This window comes from Bacillus rossius, chromosome 14, assembly GCF_032445375.1.
Source record: "Bacillus rossius redtenbacheri isolate Brsri chromosome 14, Brsri_v3, whole genome shotgun sequence".
In the NCBI taxonomy this organism is placed as follows: Eukaryota; Metazoa; Arthropoda; class Insecta; order Phasmatodea; family Bacillidae; genus Bacillus; species Bacillus rossius.
The window spans coordinates 5,868,019-5,891,963 of record NC_086341.1 but is presented as its reverse complement, the minus strand read 5'-3'; the positions used below and the strand labels follow the sequence as shown (position 1 = coordinate 5,891,963).

At 37.5% G+C, this 23,945-nt stretch overlaps 2 protein-coding genes and 1 long non-coding RNA gene across 3 annotated transcripts; 2 read left to right on the top strand and 1 right to left on the bottom strand.

Annotated features, from left to right (window-relative positions):
• The first annotated feature begins 427 nt into the window (after positions 1-427).
• LOC134539076 (uncharacterized) lies at positions 428-8,441 on the top strand. Its single transcript, XM_063380805.1, has 5 exons — positions 428-610; positions 929-1,041; positions 3,881-4,118; positions 6,215-6,443; positions 7,973-8,441. Exons 3-5 carry the CDS (start codon positions 4,018-4,020, stop codon positions 8,117-8,119), a joined length of 477 nt encoding a protein of 158 aa, XP_063236875.1. The 5' UTR covers positions 428-610; positions 929-1,041; positions 3,881-4,017; the 3' UTR covers positions 8,120-8,441.
• Positions 7,832-11,108, bottom strand: LOC134539077 (uncharacterized). Its single transcript, XR_010076257.1, has 2 exons — positions 10,880-11,108; positions 7,832-8,115 (listed from the first exon to the last, which is right to left on the bottom strand). It is a non-coding gene; the product is annotated as an uncharacterized LOC134539077 (long non-coding RNA).
• Positions 10,406-23,764, top strand: LOC134539075 (NAD-dependent protein deacylase sirtuin-5A, mitochondrial-like). The gene is made up of 7 exons (XM_063380803.1): positions 10,406-11,175; positions 12,196-12,410; positions 16,919-17,061; positions 18,896-19,046; positions 21,467-21,582; positions 22,533-22,623; positions 23,369-23,764. The coding sequence occupies exons 1-5, from the start codon at positions 10,834-10,836 to the stop codon at positions 21,519-21,521; spliced, it is 906 nt and encodes a 301-aa protein (XP_063236873.1). The 5' UTR covers positions 10,406-10,833; the 3' UTR covers positions 21,522-21,582; positions 22,533-22,623; positions 23,369-23,764.
• Positions 23,765-23,945: the final 181 nt, after the last annotated feature.

Below are 23,945 nucleotides of genomic sequence, written 5' to 3'. Positions count from 1 at the left end.
GTGCAACAAATATTCATAAACTAAGAAAATTTATTTTGAACCAAACTAATTTTGTTCTTTCAACTTAAAGGGAAGTAAATAATTAGACATCATCTTGATTTCAACAATTGTCAATTTTCAGACTTTTCTAAATTTTCATATTCTCCTATAAAATAATTGAAGGTTTTGCAAAAAATATATATATTTTTGAAAATGATTACAACTGTACTTATAATGACAATCGAACATATTTTTACAAACAGGAAATTCTCTTAGTTACAATTTTTACCTTAATGAAGTATAATAAGCAATATTAAACGTTGAAAAATTGCTATAACTAAAATACTATTGAAACCCAGTTGGCATCTAATAGTTCCTTAATTTCCCCGCCTTTACCACTTACGTAATAGTAAAATCATTCTATCTCATTATTACTCTAGGCCTGTGGTTTGTTTACTATTCTAATTCTAATATGGTTGTTGTTTATTTATTCATCAAATGGGCTGAAAACCTGGAAAATTGTTTTTGGAATGTAAATCGTATATTATGATTTGCAGTAAACTGTTACCAAGAAATATCACAGATCGGAATTAAGGAGAATTTAAATACGAAAGAGCACTTGCCAGCTTAGGTAAAAGTCAAATTTTGAGGATTTTTAGCTGGGTATAATTTACAACTTATTATTAAAAACCATTAGTTTTTTTTTAAAAGAACACTTGATTTAAACCATGGTTGAAACCAGTGTGGTTTAAACCATTGTGGTTTAAATCAGCCAACCTGGGGGTTTACTGTGTTAACACTTCAAATAAGCAGCACCCAAGAATGTTTTGTTGTGGCCATTCAGAAGTTGTTTCTATAACCTGGGTTCATTTTAAGCGTTGCATGTAGATTGTAAAAATTCTGTTGATCTAAGGATGGTAATGTTCAACGTATTTCCGATTCTTTGCAGAATTTGAAGATTGGAACGATGGTCGCCCTCACTCCAGAGACGTCGCCGGACAAGAGAGAGCTGACTGGACCGAACCACGTCCAGAAATACAAGAGTTCCTGTCGTTACAGCAGGTGTCGTTGACCACCCGTTCAGATATGCAAAACAGTTGCGGTTTGAAATCCACCAAAAAAAAAAAAAGGAGATTTATTTGAGTGAAGAATAAATTTGATGTGTGTAGGGAGTTCGGAAATTGTTTTTTGATGTGTAAAAGTCTTAGCTCTCGGTAGGACCTACATTGTATTTGGTAGAGTAATTTTGTGAGAATGGAACGAAAGCCGATGATCGAAAATGTCGCAACATAAACCACTTTCGTAAACATAAGGGGATATACAAAGTGTAACTTTTTGATAGTGAAATTACACTGGAATACATTTGGTAAACTTAAATAGTCATAGTAAAAAGTAATTTCAAATTTTAAAAATACCTAAGGAAACTGGCATTACAATGATTATAATACATATCTACCTTCTAAATTCCCAACAGTCTCAATAGCACAGTGGTATAGTGCAATTTTGTGTACCTTAAGGGACGTGGTTCAAATCTCATCAGTAGAAAAACCTTTATTTTTTAAATAACAATATAAAGTAAATATGTAGAGTAGCGGTATATGCGGGAAAAAAATGCTAAAAATTCGAAAATACTTTTATAATATGCTCTTTCACTTCCTCTTTTCAAAACAACCGGCGGAGATAAGATTCTAAATACTTTAGGAGATATCGAATTTTTTAATTTTGCAATACAAGACCTGTGCAACCATTCGAGCATCGCCATCATTCGAGCATCGCCATTTTTTTTATTGCCGTGTGTTTGTGAATGCCTAATTAATAAAAATGGTCGATTAGGTCAGGTCAGTTACATTATAAATACTTTGAAACTAAGCGTACATTAAAAGTAATATGAATTAATTTCAGTGGTTGTTTAGTTTTAAAGTATTTATAATGTAACTGACCTGACCTAACAAACCGGGACAAAGGATGAATAGTAACAACTCACGTAAAAATTTTGTTACTTATTACTTGCGCAACAATTACAAATAAGACTTTAAAATTAGATACGTTAAAAATTCGCCTAAGTTGGAGGCGGTAATTAAACACCGTTTTAAACAATAAATGATTTGAATTCTGGCCTATCACGAACAATCACGTGACATCATTATCCAATAAAAGAATATATACTCGTAAACAAGAAACAATGGTGAATTCCACATGAATGCACTGGTATAATTGTGATGAAATTTAAAAATTCGATATCTCCTAAAGTATTTGGAATTTCTTATCTCCGCCGCTTTAAATGAAAAGAGGAAGTTGAAGAGCATCTAATAAAGGAATTTTTGGATTTTTAACATTTTTTTCGCAAATACCGCTCAACTACATATGATGAAATTTAACAATTCAATATCTCCTAAAGTATTTGGAATTTCTTACCTCCGCCGCTTTTAATGAAAAGAGAAGTTAAAGAGCATAGAATAAAAGTATTTTCGGATTTTTAACATTTTTTTTCGCAAATACCGCCCAACTACATATTTACCAAGAGGAAGTGAAAGAGCATATAATAAAAGTATTTTCGGATTTTTAGCATTTTTTTTCCGCATATACCGTTACTCTACATATTAAACCAATATAATTTAATAATATATGATAATAAAATTTATCAGCTAAATAAGGATAATGTGTGTGTGTAGGAAGTAAGTTCAGATTGATTTCAGTCATTTAAGCAAAACAAATATTAAAAAAATACAGAAATGCAATATTTTTAAGTAATAAGTTAATAATGTAATTAAATTTTTATGATATAAAAATCATGTAGTTTCCTTTTTGTAATCAGACTTATGCAGATAATGAACTTGTAAAATTTTACGGTACATACATATTCTTCATCAAATGTGCTACTTGTAAAAAGCTACGTAAACATTTATACAATTAGAATTTCTGTCTAACTATAAGCATTGTGGTCACTAACTGAAGACAATATTCTGTTTCTTAAGCCGGGAATTCTTGCAATCGGGAAGATATGTTTAAATCATTATTTTTGGACATGCACCAAAGCTAGTTTGCACTGTATGTCCTAGGGGAAATTCAAAGAACGGATGAAGAAAGATGAAAAGAAGCCAAAATAGCAGATATTAAATGTTCAGACAGCACAGAGATTTCTGTGGAAGGAACTAGAACAATATCACAGCACAGACAAGCACAGTGGACAACGATAAGACAGTTGCAACAAAAAAAAAACAGTAAGCATACAAACAGCAACCTTGGACAACAAACAGACAATACAGGGATGCACGTGTGAAACACAGCGTTGAAATTAAACTGGTATTCTGACAATGCAACGACGGCAGCATGAACGCACACAGCAGGCTCATTAAGAATTCCGAAGCTCTTCTCTATGACATACTTTGCAAACTAGCAATGGCGTATGTCCAAAAATAACAATTTAAATTCTATATTCCTACTCTTTGAAATGTTCCTTCATAAATTTCTCATGTAGTAAAAAATCAAAATTCCGATATAACGGGCCGAGCCGAGCCTTAAGTCTCAAGTTGCTGCTTTTGGGCGAAAGGAATGACTGCTAAGCGTTTATTTGTGGTGCGGGCCACATTTCGTGCGAGCTGTCAGTGCGGGGGGTGAGTAGTGTTCGAGGTAAGACGGATGGAAGGGGAAGTCGGGTTGGCCAAGGACTTTGAAAAATCTTCTTGGCCGTTAAATTTTCATTTAAATTGCTTTACCCATTCATAATGTGTTGGCCACGAGCGAGCGAGGCACCGGTGATCAGTTTGCGTGTGACCGGGCTGTGTGGTTCCGTAGGGTTCCGCTCACCGTGGAGCTCAGCTTGCGAGATGTCTGGCCTGCACTTCAGCTCGAGGCCGCGAGCACGAGATGGTCCGCGAGTGTGTCTGACGCGGTGTTGCAGCGGCGACGGGAGCGGGGGGGGCGGTGGAGAGCATCCTGGCGGGGATCGGCCTGGACGAGGCGTGCGTGGAGCTGTTCGCGGAGCAGGGCATCGACGGGGACACGTTCCGGATCCTGGAGGAGGACGACCTGGTGGAGATGGGCGTGCGGGACGCCGCCGTGCGGGCCAGGATATTGGAGGCGGTGCGCAACTGCCAGCTGAGGAGGGCGGCCCAGAGCCCGTCCCGCCGGCAGTTCAGGTACCGTCGTGGCTTGTGGGAGTGTGTGCGTGCTGCTGCAGTGTGCGCGTGTGGGTGTAACAATAAGGATGTATACACATGATGCTTGTGAGAATGTATACGCATGAATGCTTGTGAGAATGTATACACATGAATGCTTGTGAGAAAGGATAAATGTTTGTGAGAATGTATAGATGAATGCTTGTGAGAATGTATACACATGAATGCTTGTGAGAATGTATACGCATGAATGCTTGTGAGAATGTATACACATGAATGCTTGTGAGAAAGGATAAATGTTTGTGAGAATGTATAGATGAATGCTTGTGAGAATGTATACACATGAATGCTTGTGAGAATGTATACGCATGAATGCATGTGAGATTGTCTAAACATGAATGCATGTGAGAATGAATAAGCATGAATGCTTGTGAGAATGTATACGCATGAATGCTTGTGAGAATGTATACGCATGAATGCTTGTGAGAATGTATACGCATGAATGCTTGTGAGAATTTATACGCATGAGTGCTTGTGAGAATATATATGCATAAATTCTTTTGAGAATGTACACGCATGAATGCTTTTGAGAATGTATACGCATGAATGCTTGTGAGAATGTATACACATGAATGCTTTTGAGAATGTATGCGCATGAATGCTTGTGAGAATGTATACGCATGAATGCTTGTGAGAATGTATAAATGCTTGTGAGAAAGGATAAATGTTTGTGAAAATGTATAGATGAATGCTTGTGTGAATATATGAATGAACATGTTTGTAAATTAATGAATACTTGTGTGAATGTATGTATGAATGCTTGTGAGAATGTATAAATGTTTGTGAGAATGTATGAATGTAAATAGGTGAATGCTTGTGTTAATGTATGGAAGAGTGCTTGTGTGAGTATGAATGTATCTTTCAATGAGCTGATAAGAATATGTATGATCATATATAATCGTGTATGAATGCACATCCAGGAGCTCATGAAGCAAATAATTCATTTAAGGAAATAATTTTCCCAGTTTTCACCAGAAAATGTAACTTTATCCAGTGTAATTTGCAGATAAAAGAAAGGGGCTTCAGCCTTTCAGTGGGCTGTCTCTCCTCCCATGAAGCCATGTCTGAATGAATGAATGAATGTATGTCTGAATGTCTGACTGATCAACATAATGGTATTACGAATAGACTAGGTATATCTTTACAGTATTTGCGCTGTGTGTATATATGCAAATAAAACTGAAACCGACTCGTGTACACAAGTAATACGGAAATAATTTTGTGGTTTGAATTTAATTTCAGTTTTCATTTATATTTTTAAATACAATTTTTTTTTTTTTTTTTGGTGTTAATGGTTTCATTTTTATAAGGTCACTCACTTGTGTTATTTCAAGGAAGCTGCTAAAAAAAAAAATAGTTTATGAGCGCATATAAATAATTTAAGTACCTAACGCGTGCAGGAGACGGATGATCAAACAGAAAATGAAAATTGATTCTCGCGGTTCCCCGCTCCCAGCCTCTGTCCGTTCAGGTGTTGTCTGAAACGCGGTGGTCGGGCCACTCCCAGTGGCGAGTCGTCGGCAGGGTCGAGCGGGTGGCGTCGGTACCTGCCGGACCCCACCGAGCTCCGCGTCGGGGACCCTTCAACCTCCCGTCGAGGGCGTGCGTGTGCTCGCTGCGAACCGAGGATAAGACAATTAGGAAAGCTACATGGCTAGGGTTTTTTGTACAGGAATGTTGCGGATGAAATAAAACAATGGAAAGAGATTACTGTTGCCCCCCCCAAAAAAAAGTTCAAGATTTATGTTTATTTTCATAAAAAAAAAAATATATTCTTCAGCGACAATGTAGGCTACAAATGTCTCGTACATTACTGGATTTCTGTACTGAGCATTATCGACACAGAACTCACACAGTAATATTTCCTCTTCACGTTACAGGGTTTGTCCGGAAAGTAGAAGGACTGATTTCCTTCTGCCGCGACGAGTCGTCAGCAGGGTCGAGCGGGTGGCCCGGAAACCTGAAGTGGCGTCCGTCAGAGACCCTTGGCCTCGCGTCTAGGGCGTGCGTGGGTGAGAGAGAGTGGGTGGCGAGAGCGAGAGTGGGGCGTGTTGCAGCGTGGTGGACGGCACCAGGATCCTGGTGGGCTGCGCCAACCAGCTGGACACGCTGTGCAACCTGCTCAAGTACGCCCGGCGCCGGCTGGCGCAGCGGCCTGCGGCCGACCAGTACCTGCACGGCCGGTACACGGCCAGCGAGGGCGCGCGCGACGTGGCCCTGGCGCTGCTGGTGCGCGCGCGGCGCCTGCACGGCGACCTGCACCGGCTCCAGGGGCTCACCGCGCAGGTGGTTCTCGTTCCTCCGTGCTATTGTTCTCATTGAAGTTACACTTTGAGAGTGAATTTTCGCGATCCAACAAAATATTCACGTGGTGATAGAAAGGCTACAAGCAAATAAAAATTATATATGTTCTACAGGGGCGCAAGAACTAAATTTCCGAAGGGGGGGCAATATAACTTTTTATAAAGAATCATCGATCCCCCATATTGAAGCGAGGGGGTCCAGGGGGGCCCTCCCCCAGGAAAATTTGTATTTCAAGGTGGAAAATGGTGCTATTTAAGCAGTTTTATTATCTAAAAATTGATTACACAGCACTTTCTTTGCCCCCGTTTGCCCCCACTTCAAGGTTTCAAAAGGGGGGGGGGGGGGGGGGGGCAAAATACCCCCCCCCCCTTGTTGTTGCGCCCCTGATGTTCTACTAAATCTTTTACTGTATTGATTGGTAATTGGTATTGAATACTGGTCCATGTAATCAAGAACATTTATTTAAGTGAGGTTATGTTTCTGAATGTATAATTTATTTGCATTATATATTATTTAATTATTACGAAATACTAAATAATTACAATAAATCTCGATTATTTTACTAAATTAAGTAATTATATATGTGTGTTTATATTAATTTTGAATAATCAGTATTTAATTAAATTTGAAGGAATTTTTTCTTTGCCAACAGTATTTATAATTTTACACCATTCCTTATTTTAATTCTATTGCTTGCATGCAAAATTCAAAATAGTTTTTTTTTATCATGCACATATTTTTTATATCTTGTCTTTATTCATTTTGACCAATCAATTGCCCTTGTTCAGATTTTTTTAAGGAGATTTTTGCAGTTGACCTTGGCCTTAGGTCTTATTATAAGCTTCTGCGAATACTATTTTTTTTTTTTTCATTGGTATCAAATTTTGAATTGAATATCAGAATATTCTCGAATATCAGATATTTTTTCTAATCAAACTGCCTCGCAAGTCAGCAACAGCTAGTTTATCTCGTGCCTACCAGGATCTACTAGTTCAAGTCATGTGGTCACCAATTAATGATACAGGTGAATTTAGTAAACGACAGAACCAAAATTAAGTTTGACAGGTTAAATAATATTTTTGTAAATAGAAAATGTTAAGTTATGCATTTTAAATTAATTAGAATTAAAACATATTTTCCATATTAATGGCATTATTATTTTGCAACTCAGAAATGGTTGCTACGTCCCAAGACCTCTTATCTAAACGATGTGGTCAGTGATTTTTTTTAAACTGTTATTTAATTTAAGTTTTTTAATCTCAAAATGTAACTAAAAAGGTTTATTTGAATGTACTTATAAGTGTGTTAAAACGTATAATTGGTATTGTAAATATATGTTTATGGAAGGAGTGTTAACAAGCACAGTTACATGGTTTTGAAAATTATTTATTTCGATGACTTACACTCTCGTGGGAAAGAAAATGTGTTACGTTTTGTGCATAGTTTCGTGAGATTTTTTTTAAATGTTGTGGTTGAGCTGAACTGTGAGACTCGGCTGTGTGCTGGCGCAGGCAGGGGAGAAGCCCAGGCCTGCCGCGCGTCTCCCGGGGCCGCACGACCGCGGGGCATCCCGGCTGCTGACCGCAGCGCTGGTCGTCTTCCCCGTCATGGTCTCTCTGGCCGTGTGGAAGATGAGGGCCTCTCCATTCAGGACCTGAAACCTCATCTCCGTCGCCGAACTATTCCTTCAAGAAAAAAGACTTTTTTTCCTTGTGTTCGTTCATTTTTATATAATTTTGTACTGTCATTTTTGTGAAAACAAAATGTACAAGAATAATCAGTTAATTTTTAGACTGAATATACGTAACAAATTCTGCAAGTTGAAGAACTGACTGAAATAAAGTGTTATTGAATTAATTAAGAGAAGGAAATAACCTTTAAGAATCCCTTCAGTTTTGTATGTTAATCCTTTATTGTGAAAACGTATGAGTCAAACCAAAATATATGAGATGGCATAAAAGAAGAAGAGCAATTTTTTTTATTTATCCTGAAGCATAAATTCCTTGGGTAGTTGCCATCAGGGATACAGCTAAGGAGAGTTTTTTTATAATACACCTGCCAGAGAACCATAATGGTCATCAGTGAAGCAAGATAAAACTGTACAGATGTGGCTGACGTGTCTCGGTAGCATCATCGTTAGATATTGTTACCTGGCACCAGCTTAAAGTAAGAGCACCTTCTCACAGGCAGGTTGTCCCGTGTGGCTTACTGAGGGACGTTACCCGCACTGGAGAATGGCGCAATGCAGCCTAGCCTGAAACTTTACTGACCCACATGTCCCAGGCCTGCCAGAATGCCCTTAGGTAAGTTAGACATTGTGGACCCTCACTGGAACAGGATAACAATCACTAACAATCGCTCTTGAGTGCAGACCTGGTCATAATGATGAAATGAGATGACAAAAACCTAAAAACTAATACCAGAAGAAAAAAAACAGGCTGAGGACTTGCTGCCTTGCCGGGGCGGTGATTGGTGGCAAGGGAGTCCATATGATAGTTTGTAAGGGTGGGTCTAGACCTGGGGGTATCGAGTATTTTTAATATTTTTGCAAGACGAATGGCTTCTTTAAAGTATATATGTAAATAAACTTATAATAAAAAAAAACACTTATATTGTTGAATGAACTAAAAATTAAAAAATTCAATTTAAATTTAAGTTTTTTTGTCTAACAGCCAAATAATGCCCTCAAACTCTGTATAACTAAAACGTAGGGTGCATTACCTGCTTGAAAAAATTTTAGGATATAAAAGTTTTAGGATATAGTCAATTTGAAAATGAATATATGAATTTAATAACAATAATGAACTTAAAATTAGTAATGGGGTGCTTCAGGGGTGCAAATCTGTAGGATTCGCAGGTGGGGCTCAAGGAAATTTACTGGAGGGGGGAGGAGGATATAATTTTGCATTTAGGGTTAACCGAAATGTAATATTTTGATGCAGTGCCTGTATGCTGTACCTACCTACACAGCCCATATTTTTGCCTACATGCATGCAATATGAAGAAAGCTTTAAAATATACAGAAAGTTTTACATAAGACATAGTTTTGACATAAAACACGTTCCACAGTCACACCATTGCAAGTGCAGGTGGCTGGGCTTCTTAATTCCAGAGAGGCCCGGGCCCCCTGCCCCCACCGGCCCTTAAAAAAGGATCTATGCCCAGCGGGTGCTTGATATCATTTGTCATAAATTTGTTATCATTAATTTTAGGATGTATTCATTACGAAAATTAAAGACCAGAGCACCCTACGCTTATAGTTATACAGAGTGTTGTGGTGCTTTATTTGGCTGTTGGACCAAAAAATTTAATTTAAATGTTATTTTTTATTTTTTATTTTTTAGTCTAAAAATAAAATAAAAATTGAGTATGAGTAATTGAAACAAAATAAAAATACTAAATATGAGTGATTAAAGATTTATTTGCTACAATGAACTTAAAATCAGTCATTAATGTTTACGTACTCTAGTCATTTCAGCTAATGCGTCAATATTACATGGAACTTTTCTTGTTATCTCTTCTACTTGGAGACAATTGTGTGACTTAGGCGACTTTATCGCTACATAAGCCTGTTCGGCAGCAGAGACGCGATCCCAAATAAACAAATGTATGATCTACAGTGCAGGTTGCATTTTATGTAAGGTAGACGTCCAACTCAGTATTAATGGTACCATTCGCCTTTAATTTGATATCCCACAAAATCTTCCTGCAACCCCGCCATTTGTGTTTCACAGGAGAACCTCTACTGAAGCCATGCCATCTTACGTTATCTATTACCCCCCAACCTTTTTAAAAAGAGTCACATTAATTACAACAAAATAAAACGTATAAAATGCCCGAAATTTCATAAATTACAATAAAATAATTAAATGGTTAATCATCTGTGCGTTCGTTTCTTCAAAGGTGGAGTGGAAATATTTTTAAAGCAATTTCTCATAATTACCATAATGGATTTTAAACTTCTTCAATTGTAAGAAATAGTTTTACAGTAATGTTGTGAGGATATTAACTTTTTTATAATGGGGTATATACTGTGGAAATCCGCTAACAAGCTTGGCTTGTATAAAATTAATAAGATTTAAAGCAAAATCTTAGGCTGTGTAATTTCCTTCATCAACTAAAAACAGTATGTTTGGAACAATTTCATTAAAATTCTTTCAAAGTTATATTTGATTCTACGCATGCAGAGCAAGCGACCAGAACATTTATTATTTATAGACAATTATTTATTTCATATTATTTAGTTAATCTTTAATTATATATTGTAATGCGACGTCTATAGATTTTATACTCTTTATTCTATGGCAAATTTATAGACCTTGATTTATGACAATGTAATTGGTACGTGAATATAAATTCATGATTATTCAACATGACTATTGTAAACCTGATAGTGCGTGGGAAAAAACAATACTTACGTCCCGTATCACAGATTTGTAACTACATAAGTGGAGCGATGAGCAGCAGAAGACCAATTTCCGATAAGGCGGCTTTTAAAGACGTTTTGAAAAATGCCAAGAAGGTTGCCGTATTAACCGGCGCCGGCGTCTCCGCAGAGAGTGGAGTTCCGACCTTCAGGGGCGAAGGTGGATATTGGCGAAAGTACGTTGCTCAGCAGCTAGCCACTCCTGAAGCGTTCACGAGGAACCCGTCTTTGGTGTGGGAGTTTTATCACTATAGGAGAGAGCTTGTTCGCACGAAGAAGCCCAATAAGGTAATATAGTTAATTACTTTGGGTGGTTGTTGGGGGTAGTTTAGAGGTGTTTATGATGTACATAAAAATAAAGTCTTTTTATTTTTCAATTGTCTCACAAAAGTATGTTTTTATAATTTGGTTTTACTTCTTTCCTACCATTTTTTTAGATTGGAGATAATGCGCCACCATCTTTCCAGAGCAAGAGCGTAACTGCATGGAGGGCACACCCGTCTGCCTGCTGCATTTTTTTTTTTTAATTAGATAAATTCTAATATGCTGCAGTAGATGGGTGTGGCGCACCCACTCGTTCTGTTTACGCTCCAAGAGGGCAGAGAGGAGTAGATTTGTGGTTTAAAAATTAAAGTGGGGAAGAAATTGGAATTTAAAAAAAAATAAGTTAATAACAAAAACCCAGACAGTCTTCGAATACTGTGTTCGTAACACGTCACGCTCATGTTTCGAAAGTTAATGCTTCATTACCCGTACCCTTTCATGACTCAAACTCATGAGCAATGAATCTATTTTAAATAGCCTAACCTTTAATAATTTTGTAGGTTGTTTTATCATAAGTCTATGCACATCTGTGTAATGTAAAACCCAATAAGCAAGCAATACCCAGAAAATGTTTTTTTTATAAGTCCTGAAACTTGACTTACTACCCCTTACACATTTAACTACTGAGTGAGTAATGATTATAGACCGGAAAAATTCGCGGATTCTTCTCGTGATATGCTGAAATTCAAACGTGTACAATTCTGCAGTTTCTGCTATTGGCTCGCAGTTTAACTGGCGCTCTCTGGGCCAATGAGAGACTATCGACCAAAGAAGCGTCGAATCACAAGCTACCCAGTGGAGATGCCTCACAATTTAGTACCCAATGAACACGCGTGTTTACTTGAGAAGTGCAGAGGATAATGGAGGCTATCCTAGAGTTCACTGAATCAGCGAATTTTTCCGGTCCCTAGTAATGATTGTAATCAATTGTAATCCTCTGAAGTTGAAAAGGAAAGTGAAATATGTGTGGTTATTTGACTCGAGGCCCATGTAGCCTTGGCGGAGTGCGAGAAGCGGTTCCACGTGGAAGGGAAGAGCTTCGTGCTCGTCACACAGAACATCGACGGGCTGCACCAGACGGCCGGCTCCCGGGAGGTGGTTGAGCTGCACGGGTCGCTGTTCAAGACTCGTTGCCTCAAGTGCGGCGACGTGGCGGAGAACAGGAACAGTCCCATCTGCCCGGCGCTGGACGGCATGGGGTGAGTTGTGCGCTAGACGGCATGGGGTGAGTTGTGCGCTAGACGGCATGGGGTGAGTTGTGCGCTAGACGGAATGGGGTGAGTTGTCGCTAGACAGCATGGGGTGAGTCGTGCGCTAGACGGAATGGGGTGAGTCGTGCGCTAGACGGCATGGGGTGAGTCGTGCGCTAGACGGCATGGGGTGAGTCGTGCGCTAGACGGCATGGGGTGAGTCGTGCGCTAGACGGCATGGGGTGAGTCGTGCGCTAGACGGCATGGGGTGAGTCGTGCGCTAGACGGCATGGGGTTATTTGTGCGCTAGACGGCATGGGGTGAGTCATGCGCTAGACGGCATGGGGTGAGTCGTGTGCTAGACGGCATGGGGTGAGTCGTGCGCTAGACGGCATGGGGTGAGTCATGCGCTAGACGGCATGGGGTGAGTCGTGCGCTAGACGGCATGGGGTGAGTTGTGCGCTAGACGGCATGGGGTGAGTTGTGCGCTAGACGGCATGGGGTGAGTTGTGCGCTAGACGGAATGGGGTGAGTTGTCGCTAGACAGCATGGGGTGAGTCGTGCGCTAGACGGAATGGGGTGAGTCGTGCGCTAGACGGCATGGGGTGAGTCGTGCGCTAGACGGCATGGGGTGAGTCATGCGCTAGACGGCATGGGGTTATTTGTGCGCTGGACGGCATGGGGTGAGCCCAGCCCTCCGGTGTCCGTGCTCTGGGAAGTCAGGGTATTTACTTGAAATCCTGGATGAGTTGTGTTAATATCCCAAATATAGTAGTTAGGAGGTAAAAGGTTCTCCCATCACCCAAACTGTGAAAGTATTTCTTTTTTTATGGGAGCAAGTTTGTAATTTTTTCATAATATATAGGTAATTATAGGCCAGATATGGAGATGATAAAGACTATATTGCTTTCAGAAAATTACAAAATAGGAAATTTGGAAATTTTGGGTCGTGGAAAGTCAAGAGAAATTTTGCAAAGATTAGACTCATAAAACATGCAATTTTCTATATGTTACCAGCCTTACAATGTAAAATGTAGAAAAAAAATGTTATATATTAATTTTTTTCAAAATTTTTTTTTTACAGAACTGTTTAAATTCGTAGTACATATTTAAATTTGTTAGTTTTTTAAATTTAAATGTGTCATTTACATTCACTGTGCGATTGTTAAAAAAAAAAAACAATACCTATGTGTGTTTTAAATCTATACTAATATTATAAAGCTGAAGAGCTTGTTTGTTTGTTTGAACGCGCTAATCTCAGGAACCACTGGTCCGATTTGAAAAATTATTTCAGTGTTGGATAGTGCATTTATCGAGGAAGGCTATAGGCTATAGGCTATATTATATTATCAATAACATTAGGGTTCCTTACTAAAAGTCCAATTTAGAATCAAATGCGTTGGAGGGGGTTAGATACAACATGCAGTACACGTATGAAGTGTGTGTTAATGCCGCAGGCGCTATTGCCTATTAACATTGTTGCCACGCACTAGATGCCTTATCATTCTTAATTTTCCCATACAAGTAAAAAACACCCGTGTGATATTAACAACGAAGCAATCAGTACCCACATAAGAGTTCAATTAGTATTAAATACTTTTTATCACTTTAAATCGCAAACCTAAACTATTGTTTTTTTTCTTCTCTCTGTGTTTAATTTGTTTTTTATTGCCCTTTTTTTCAAGTATATATATTTTACAGACTTGAAACTTCACAGTAATGTTCCTAATGTTACGCAGGATGACATTTTCCGAAAATTAGATCCCATGGGTGGTTAAAACCAGGCAACAGTGGGTACTTTGTCTGCATGAGAACAGGATTTTGCATTGTTCATGCCTTCTGCATCTCCAAGGCAACGGGCATCGCGCGGCAGTGGCGTACACACAAGGAGGGGCATGTATAATGAGCGGCGCAAGAGTGATCTGCCTGTAGACTGCCGTAGCGAAGTACGGGCAGAGCTGGGCAAAATACTTTGAAGATGTATTTGAAATACAAATTACAAAATACCTGTGTACATTTATTAAAAATACAGTTACAAAATACTCAAAATAAAATGTAGTTTAGATACAAAATACAAAATAGTATTTTAAAATACAGATGAAATTACAAAATACATGCAACATTTTTGTGAGCAACGAAGGACGAATTACCTTTAAAACAAACCAGTCTCTCAAACATTGCGTCACTCAAGCTGTGGCGTTTATGGTTGTGTATTATACCTGCAAATGAAAATAACCTTTCAACAGGACCACTAGAGGTTAAACTTGTATTATATCGTAAGAAAAGCTTTCGCACCACTGGATAACCATCTAGCATACTCGTGTGGTTAGTCTTATCTTGTAAGTATTGTAATAACTCAAGTTCAATTTTGTTTGTTTGTGCAACACTTGATTCAGTATTTGTATTTACATCGAATGCAAACCAATCATCTTCTGCTGGTGTGTAACTGTTCTTCTTGTCATCTCTCAGTGGGTTTATGTCCTTTGCAGTCACTGTTAGAACCTCTTGGATCCGTTTCCTTGTGCTTTCATTAGTTGCAGTTGCAGGTAACCAACGAAATTTGAAGTATGGATGTGCACATGTTGCAATAATGGCTTCATTTACCTCTGAAGTTAATTCAAAATATTTCTCAAATCTTTTCAAAACTGATGTCTTCACAGCTTGCAAAAGAGGTGCACCAGATCTGAAATTTTGGAGTTCTAGTTCTTCAAACTTTTTAACCAATGTAAAAAGCGTTGGTAGTAATTGCTAATTGGCCATAATAGCAGCCATCTCCCTGTAGGCGGTCAAGAGCAGCAGCAAGAGGGCTAAATATGTCTAGATACTCTCTTAGATGATCCAGCTCAGTTTCTTTAATGGTGCATTTCAATTTTAGTGATTCAAAAACTTCTGGTAATTTTTCTTGAAATTGTATAATCTGACAGATAGAATCGTACATAGAATTCCATCTGGTAACACAAGGATAACTAAGTTTATGTCCTAGTATAGAAAATATTATTTCAGCCGATTTTGGTCGGCCTGGGGCATTCCATAAAGTAGAACACTAGGCCAGTGTTGGGTGACGAATCCTCGAAATTGATGGATTACTTTCAATGGCCTTATTGATATCTGTTGTTGCAACGAGATTTAGTGTATGAGATGCGCATCTCAAATGTTGAGGAAGAATCAGTGGATGTTTAGATGTCGTAAGACTGTCATCGACATAAATGAACATTAACTCAGCTTCATGAACATACGTGATAAGACAGCAATTTGTGTAAAATCTGTGATACCGTTTCTGTTCAACTAATATGTACCTTTACAATGTAATGATATCACTCACTAGTGCCAGATTGCAAATAAATAGCCAATCTTAATTTCCAAAATTAAAATATCCAGCAAATAAATGAGATATTTTATAAATGCAAGTACGCAATGTATTTTGTATTTTATAAAATACAAAATACAGTAAATACACTTCAAAAGTATTTTGGATACAAAATATAAAATACTGAGACATAACTTTCTACTGATACAAAATACCCAAAAGTATCGAAAATACGTATTTCAAATACTTGTATTTTTGATACTGCCCAGCTCTGAGTGCGGGTACATCAGTTGTACGTTGTGTGCACGAGTCAGGAAACCATCGGTGCTATTCATTTTCTCTCTGGTACACTATACAGCATTGTAATAAATTTTCACTGAAATTTTTTTTATTTACCATTACTGGAATGGGAGATGTGGCTTAATTTTTTTCCATTAGTATAGCCGAGCGAAGCCAGGTAGGGCAGCTAGTAGAAGATAAAAGTGTTGTAAAACATCAGTTAAAATATAAAAAATGAGAACGTAATCCAAAAAAAAATCAAAGTTTATTCCCTGTCCTCACTATTTCCCGCAATTGAGTTAAAAAAAATTTGTCATAACAAGATTTAAAACTTTTTCACTGTTCAATATCTGAAGTACTGACCAGTAACGAATCAAATACAGCCAAGATTTTATTGTGTTTGTAAATGATTAATTCTAATCAGCACCTATTTCCTAATTTTTTTTAAAAAAAGTTGTTTGTAAATATTAATAAAAAAATACAAAAAATAATTTTTTTTTACAGTATAACTCTGTGCTGCAGCCAAGATTTTATTTTGTAAAATTCAATTGCTGTTTTTTTTTATATGATGATGTCCAATGCTTTCGCAGCATTTTCGCAACAAATCGTCGCCTGAGAATTGGAGTGTTCTATGTCCATTGAAGTAGGAACTGAGATATAAGCATTTGAAAGTTCAAACAACTATGAATATCATGACATATAGCAAAATAATATTGGTCTTAAATTAAGAACAAACATTTTTATGTGCCGTAGATGTGTGTGGATATACTAGTACAAATGAATACTAATATTAATTTCGTGTCCATAGCATAAAAAAACCTAAAAAAGTGGACACAGAACACTCCAATACTTGGGCGGCGAAATGTAGTTTAGAAACGCAGTTGAAGAGCGCGGCCTAGTCGGTGGGCTCAGGGCCGTGTACTGGTTGCAGTGCTCCCGACACGGACGCGCAGGAGGTGAGCGTCGCCACAGAGGACCTGCCGCGCTGCGAGAGGGGCGGCTGCACGGGGCTCCTGAGGCCCCACGTCGTGTGGTTCGGCGAGGCCCTGGACGTGGGCGTGCTCCAGAGGGCCGGTACGCTGGCCCCTGCTACTAGTGCACTTGCAGGACCTAGGATTGTATCCTGTATGGTTTTATATTTCGACAAATTTTGTCGCGAAATTTTTTTTTCAAGATTTCATCGTTATCATTTCGATTTTCACGAATGTCGTTCACGTCACCGATATCCGTCAGTTTACTTCTAAAACCTCGCGAGTCCAGATTTTCCCAGTTCTATATTCCGGACGTGTTTCGTGTATTTTTTTTTTTTTTCATTTTTTTTTTTCATATTGCACATATGCTGATAAAACCTCGTAAGTCAACTCTACTTAGTCTGTTTTCTAATTCGCAATTTATTAAAAAAAACTCGTATCTTTGTGTCAGTCGAAACCGTGCTCCGAAAGCTCGCAAGTTCGCCCGTAAAAGTTGACTGAAATGGAGTTACGAGGTTTTGGAAGTAAGCCGACGATGTGAATACTATTATAAAACTGTAGTTTTGTTTGTTTCGAGGTTGGAACGCAAAAACTACCGGACCAAATTTGATGAAACCTTTTTTGTGTTTAAAAGCTTGTGATTGGACGTGAAAACTGGCGTGTATTGTGTAGGAGGTATATGGATAAAATCACATTTTTTTCTCCCAACCAAGTGCAACAAATATAAGGTGAGCTTCCATTCCGAGTTTTTTCTCGTGTTAAAGGGGGACAGTCTTGAGTGACCCTCGCCCTAGATGCCACGCGGACGGAGTTGTAACGTACCATAAAAAAAAAAGATGAACAAGATTTGGATGTAATTGAACCAATTCCTTGATGATGATGTTTTCGTCTCCATGGCAACATCGGGCAAGTTTCCCTCTTACGAGAAATTTTGTATACCACTGCCAGGAATCAGTGACCTTTTATGTTGAGCGAGTGACTTCACACTGCGACCACCTGGAAGATTAATTAGAAATAACTTTTAATTTTTTTTAATTTCAGAAATTTGCAATTTTAATTAAAATGTGGTTCATTAATTTATAATTTTTTTTTATGTGCTATATCATCTACAAGATAACTTATAGAAATCAGCAGGAATTAAAAATGGTTCACACCTATCTCGCCCCATTAATTATAGTTTTAAAAATTTAATATTTTGTAATCACATTCTGATAGCCATATGTGTACACTACTGCTCAAAAGAAAACTTGAATGATAGCCGGACTGACACTTGTGCTGAGTGATAAAGGGTTCTGGCAAGTAGTATCTTGTTCTGTCTGTAGCTGTCCCAATCTTAGTTTACAGCCTGCATTTAAACCGGGATTTTTTCTCTTTCCGATGCACAATTTCTGCCGTTAACGCAGTATGCTATGTTGCCAGAGATAGGTTCAAATGTTTTAGACACAACTGTCAAATGTAATGAAATTTTTTTTTTAAATTATCTGAAACATTGTATATTTTTGTTTAAAGCAAAAAATTTGAAATGAGAATTTTGCAAGTACATTTTCTGGTTTTATTTCATCAAACAATCATAGGAAAACATTCAATCTTTTTTCTTCTAAGGAGAGACGTATGTAACTGAAAGACGCCATCTTGGTTATATCATGTAACATCGAAAATGTTGGCTCTTTTTTCAGCACATCACACAATTTAATGAAACGCCTTGATATTAATAGTGATGACCGACTGCTACAAATAGTTTCTACAGTGAAATACTAATTGGTGTTTAGCGTTGAATAATAATTTTTTTTCTTTCTTTCAGAATGAGCACAAATGTGATAATACTGTCAATAGAGATGGTCTTGATAAAATCAAAACGGTTAAAATTGTAAGAAAGCTTGTGAAAGCTTGTTCTAACGGGGAGTGAGACAGCCGGAGCGGGGCCGTGGTCTGTGCAGGCAAGGCCTTGGAGGAGTGCGACCTGTGTCTGGTCATCGGGACGTCCTCCCTCGTGTACCCGGCGGCCATGTTCGCCCCGCAGGTGGCCGCCCGGGGCGTCCCAGTCGCCGAGTTCAACATCGAGGTCACCCCGGCCACGAGCGAGTTCACGTGAGTCCAGGCGCGGCGCGCCCTCCGGCCCGGGGTTCCGGCTCGGCGGTGAGGCGTCGGGACCGGGAATCCTGTGTACAGGATTGCACCCGTCATTTTGTGCAGGACCTCCAGCTTCAAGTCCCTTTAAGAAGAGCTTCCCCCCCGGCCAGATGTCCAACTTGAAGCCCCGGGAAATGTTCAATATAGAACTTCTCCCTACCGCCAACGAATCAAATTATATACCAGCGAGCAGTGCCATAGAGAACTTATCGAATATGAATATGTGAAATTGTTACAGTAACGAGTGGACGAACCTAACCTGATATGAAATGTCATCTTTTATTTGCGGCTCCCTGGACCCTTGCGGCCCGTGAGGGGTGGGATCCGACGGGAAATGGCGCGGTCCCGTACGGAGAGGGAAACACACACACACGGTCTCATCGCAAGCCGGAGGCGGCGGAGAAGAGCTGTGTCGAGAGGGGTTGAGGACACACGTCTCAGCATCGACACCACCCGACCCCTAGCCCACCCGGCCGGCGAACCCCCTTCAGCAGGCAGCAAAGGCACCGGGACACCTCAGAACACCCAGAGAGCCCGATCCAACAATCACAACTTATTATTTCCCACAAATGTACAAAATCTCTTCAGGAGAGTGATGGAGCTGTGACTTTGGTCGGCCGCGGCAGAGTGCCTCCCCGATATCCCTGACTTTAAAATGGATAGGCAAGATTTTTATGGCTTTTTCTTTTTAGGCCGATTTCGTTTTTTTTTTTTTTTTAATTAGGAGATTTCAGCGTTTAAATTTTTATTATTTATGAATTATTTTTGTTCATAAAGAAGGCATATGATTCAGCAGATATGACACTTGAATGTTTCATGAATGATACTTATTTCACAAAAACAGTGTCTTTTTCAATGATACAGTACGTGATGCACTAATGATATAATTATTAATTTATGAGCATAGTAGCTACTTGGAACAAAAACAAAATAATTTGGCAAGTATTTGTGTGTTTGAAAAAAGTAACAAAGTTATAATGTAAAAATGAATTGCTAATAGTAATTAACAGTTACAAGATAAAACAAGTTTTTTTTTTTAATTTGTCTTAAGTACATACAGTTTGGTGCAGACTTCATTCATTGAATTGAATGTGTCAAAAGATTATGATTTTGTGATTCTAGTTAAGTTTTTATCGTGAATCATTATTTTGTGGTTTTAGTTACATTTTGGTGTTTTATGGTACATTAACTTGTATTTCTGTGCTATAAAGTATATTGACATGCTTTTGGGTGTTATTTCGGTTTTATCGCAACACATCATATAATCTTGTCCCTTCTAATAGAATAAGTTGATGAGACTTAGAACCAAAAACATTTCCTTCTCTGAATTAAAGGACTTTCGAAACAGTGGACCAACACTGTTGAACTTTTTTTTTTCATTTTTGGTTTGGTGTTTGTTATGGTACAGTCTTGGCTTTGTAGCTACTCTTAATAGGGGTCTGTGAATGCTAGAGAAAATTTTTTTTTGATTAACGTGAATAATTTTATATTCAATTTGATTAATTTTTTTAAATTATTTGTTACCATGCGGGACTCATTTAACAAAAAAAATTATTGAAAAAATACATGTGTGAGGCTGAGATGATTGAGACATTTAGATTATTTTTCTGTTAAATTGTTACACATTGTTTATAATTTAAAATTCAAAATTATTAATGATAATCTTTTTTATGTAAGCAAACCATTTTTAAAACCTTAAAATTTTACTGGTTCAAGAAAATGCATTGCCAGGTTTATTTTCTCCCCACTTCATTTTACGTGTGTTTGGTATGGTTCAATGTGTTTTTTTTCTTCTGCAATATGGATTAATTTTTCTTGGACTCATGTTAAGTGTGGAAAATAAGTTTCACTGAGTGTTAAAACTCAATTTGAAAACAAACAAAAAAAGTACTTTTTGCTAACTCCTAACCTTTTTTATACATATATATTTATGTTAATTTTTCTGTGTGTTCATGACAACCTGGGTAAATATGTAGTTTAGCGGTATTTGCAAAAAAAAAAAGTTAAAAATCCGAAAATACTTTTATTATATGCTCTTTAACTTCCTCTTTTCATTTAACCCGGCGGAGATAAGAAATTCCAAATACTTTAGGAGATATCGCCGTTCTTATTTTGCTATAAAAGACCTGTGCAATAATTCGACCGTCACAATTTTTTTTATTGCCATGTGTTCGTGAATGCCTAATTAATTAAAATAGTCGATTAGGTCAGGTAAGTTGCATTTTAAATACTTTCAAACTAAGCTGACATTAAAAATAATGTGAATTAATTTTTAATGGTTCTTTAGTTTTAAAGTATTTTTAATTTTAACATTATTTTTCAGAAATACCGCTAAACTACATATTTACCACAACCTGTTGTTGTCGTCTGCCGCGCAGGTTCCACTTCGAAGGGCCGTGCGGATCGTCCGTGCCCGAGGTGCTGGCCCCATGAGCACCGGCCGACATCCGACACGGTCTTCACTGCGACGTGTACAAGGGTTGTGGTGCTACGGGTGAGCGAAGCTGGTGACGTTTACAGCATATTCGTGAATCTCCCACATTTCTATCTAGTTTCATTTGTTAAAATACACTTTGCCCCATCATCCTAAAAATATGTCTTCATTTTGCTTTATTTAAGCAGAGTCTTCTTCTTATAACGAGGGTATTTAATGCTTCTACGTGCTATAATAAGGTTTGTGTTTTGTTTACGTTCGCCTGACAAGTCTTTAGCTAGGCATAGGCAAAGACATATTACTCTTTGTGATAAAATATTATTTAAGAATTTTTCCTCTACAATTCCGACATGACAAACATTGATATTGAAACTGTTCTAGTAACGGTGTAGCTAAACGCTGGGGGGGGGGAAAAAAAAAACTTGGCTATAATTTGATGTGTGACGTAAGCCACTTTTACTGAGGAAATTGTTTTGCAAGTACTTGTAATATTTTCTCACAGTAAATCTCATTACTCACTATATTTTTAACCAGTTTTGAGTAATAACTATTAAATAGTGTAATATATCTAAAATAAAAACCATAAATACACTAGCCGGATTATTGTTAAGTCATGATGAAGGGGTTAGATTTTATTACATGTGTTTATTTTTGTGGCAACATTTTTAATTTTAATGTTTTACATGTTACTGTTGTTAAGGTAGTTACTCAGAACTCATTTGATTTGGTTAGCAAAGCTAGTTCCATTTGAATACAGTATGCCCTATCCTAAAAATATGTCTTCATTTTTATTAATTTAAGCAGAGTTAAGCGCTGGGTAGTGTATTACATATCCAAAAATATTTATTTACGATGAAGGCCCTTTGAATTTGAGTTATGTTAGAGATATACTTTATCTGTGGATCGAAAAACCAATTATCCCAAAATTGGATTGGATAGGATAGGATCAAGTGTTTTTTTTTTATAATGTTGCTAGTGTGTGTAATTGTCATTTGAATAATTTGTTCCAGGGTATATCTGGGAGTTCAAGTGGGAGAGGCTTTCTGCTGTATATATTGGGCAGTTTACTAGCAACTAGACAAGACTGCTCTGTTCCAAACAGTAAGTAACTTGCTGGGATTACAGCTTTGTTGATACTAGGGACCACCAATCTTACAGTAAACTATAAAGCAACACAAAGTTATAGCAGTTGATATCATGAATCTAAAAGCCTTGCATTTCAATTTATGCTGAAAACGTACCAAAAATGAAACTTTAATGTTTCATGGTACTTATTTTATCGAAACAGTCTAATTTTGACTGTTTATAAATGATGCAATTTTACAATAATAATTTGTAATAAGCATGTCTAACTACTTGGAACAATAAAAAAAAAAAAATTTGCTAGTAATTGTGTGTTTGAAAAAATGTATATACCATTGCCATAATGTAGAAAGAGTTACTAATAACAGATGCAGTATCAAAAAAAGTAAAATATTTTCAAATCTACATGGTAACATATTTTGATATTAATTTAATGCTTAGTAAATTATATTCATTAAATTGACTGTATTAAAAGATAACATTTTTGTGATAAGTTTTGATTAAAAATTCTGAATATATAAATGATTTGTTGCATTTCGGTGCTTTGTGAAATAAGTTACATTTCCGTGTAATATGGTGTAGTGACGTGTTTTTCGGTGTCCCTACTTATAAACCATTGGCTCCACTGATTTATAGTTTATCCACAGATATTGCTGATACCAATTTCCACCATTTCTAAATAATAGTACAAATGCAATCACCAGTGATTACTGCTTTATTATGGCTGTAATAATTGAAAATTACATTTTTTTTTGTGTTTCAGAAAGTACCACAGTTTTTTTCCTTCCTCTAGAAGATAACAAGCTTGTTTCAATGCTGCGAGGGGTAAATGACACCTGATCATCATAAAGTGTGTGCGCGTTGCGAACACTAATATAATGCACATGATACTCAAATATGGTGATTGTAATGTAAAAACCTGTTCATGTTTGATGTAATTGACTTTGTGTAAATATGTTTTATGTATTTATGTAGCAAATATTTGGTACTCTGTGTTAACACTTTTTTTCAGCTTAATGAACACTATAATACAACTTTATGGAAGACTGTATTTGTTGATGAATTTGTATAATTTTTTGTTAGGGTATTCCATAGAAGGTATAAAAAAATGTGTACATAACTTTGATTTTATTAAAATACATACTTGCCTTGGTTAAAACGCTTATTTAAGTAAACCTTTCTCTAAACATTCAGCCAATTTATAAATTGACAGTATAAATAATTCTGTTGTTTACAAACGATGTCCCGTCTGGCTGCCGCAAGGACAGTGTTCGAGTGTATTTACGTGACTTCACATCTCCACAAGAGGAAAAAAGGAGAGCTGTTTTGAAGTGAAACTT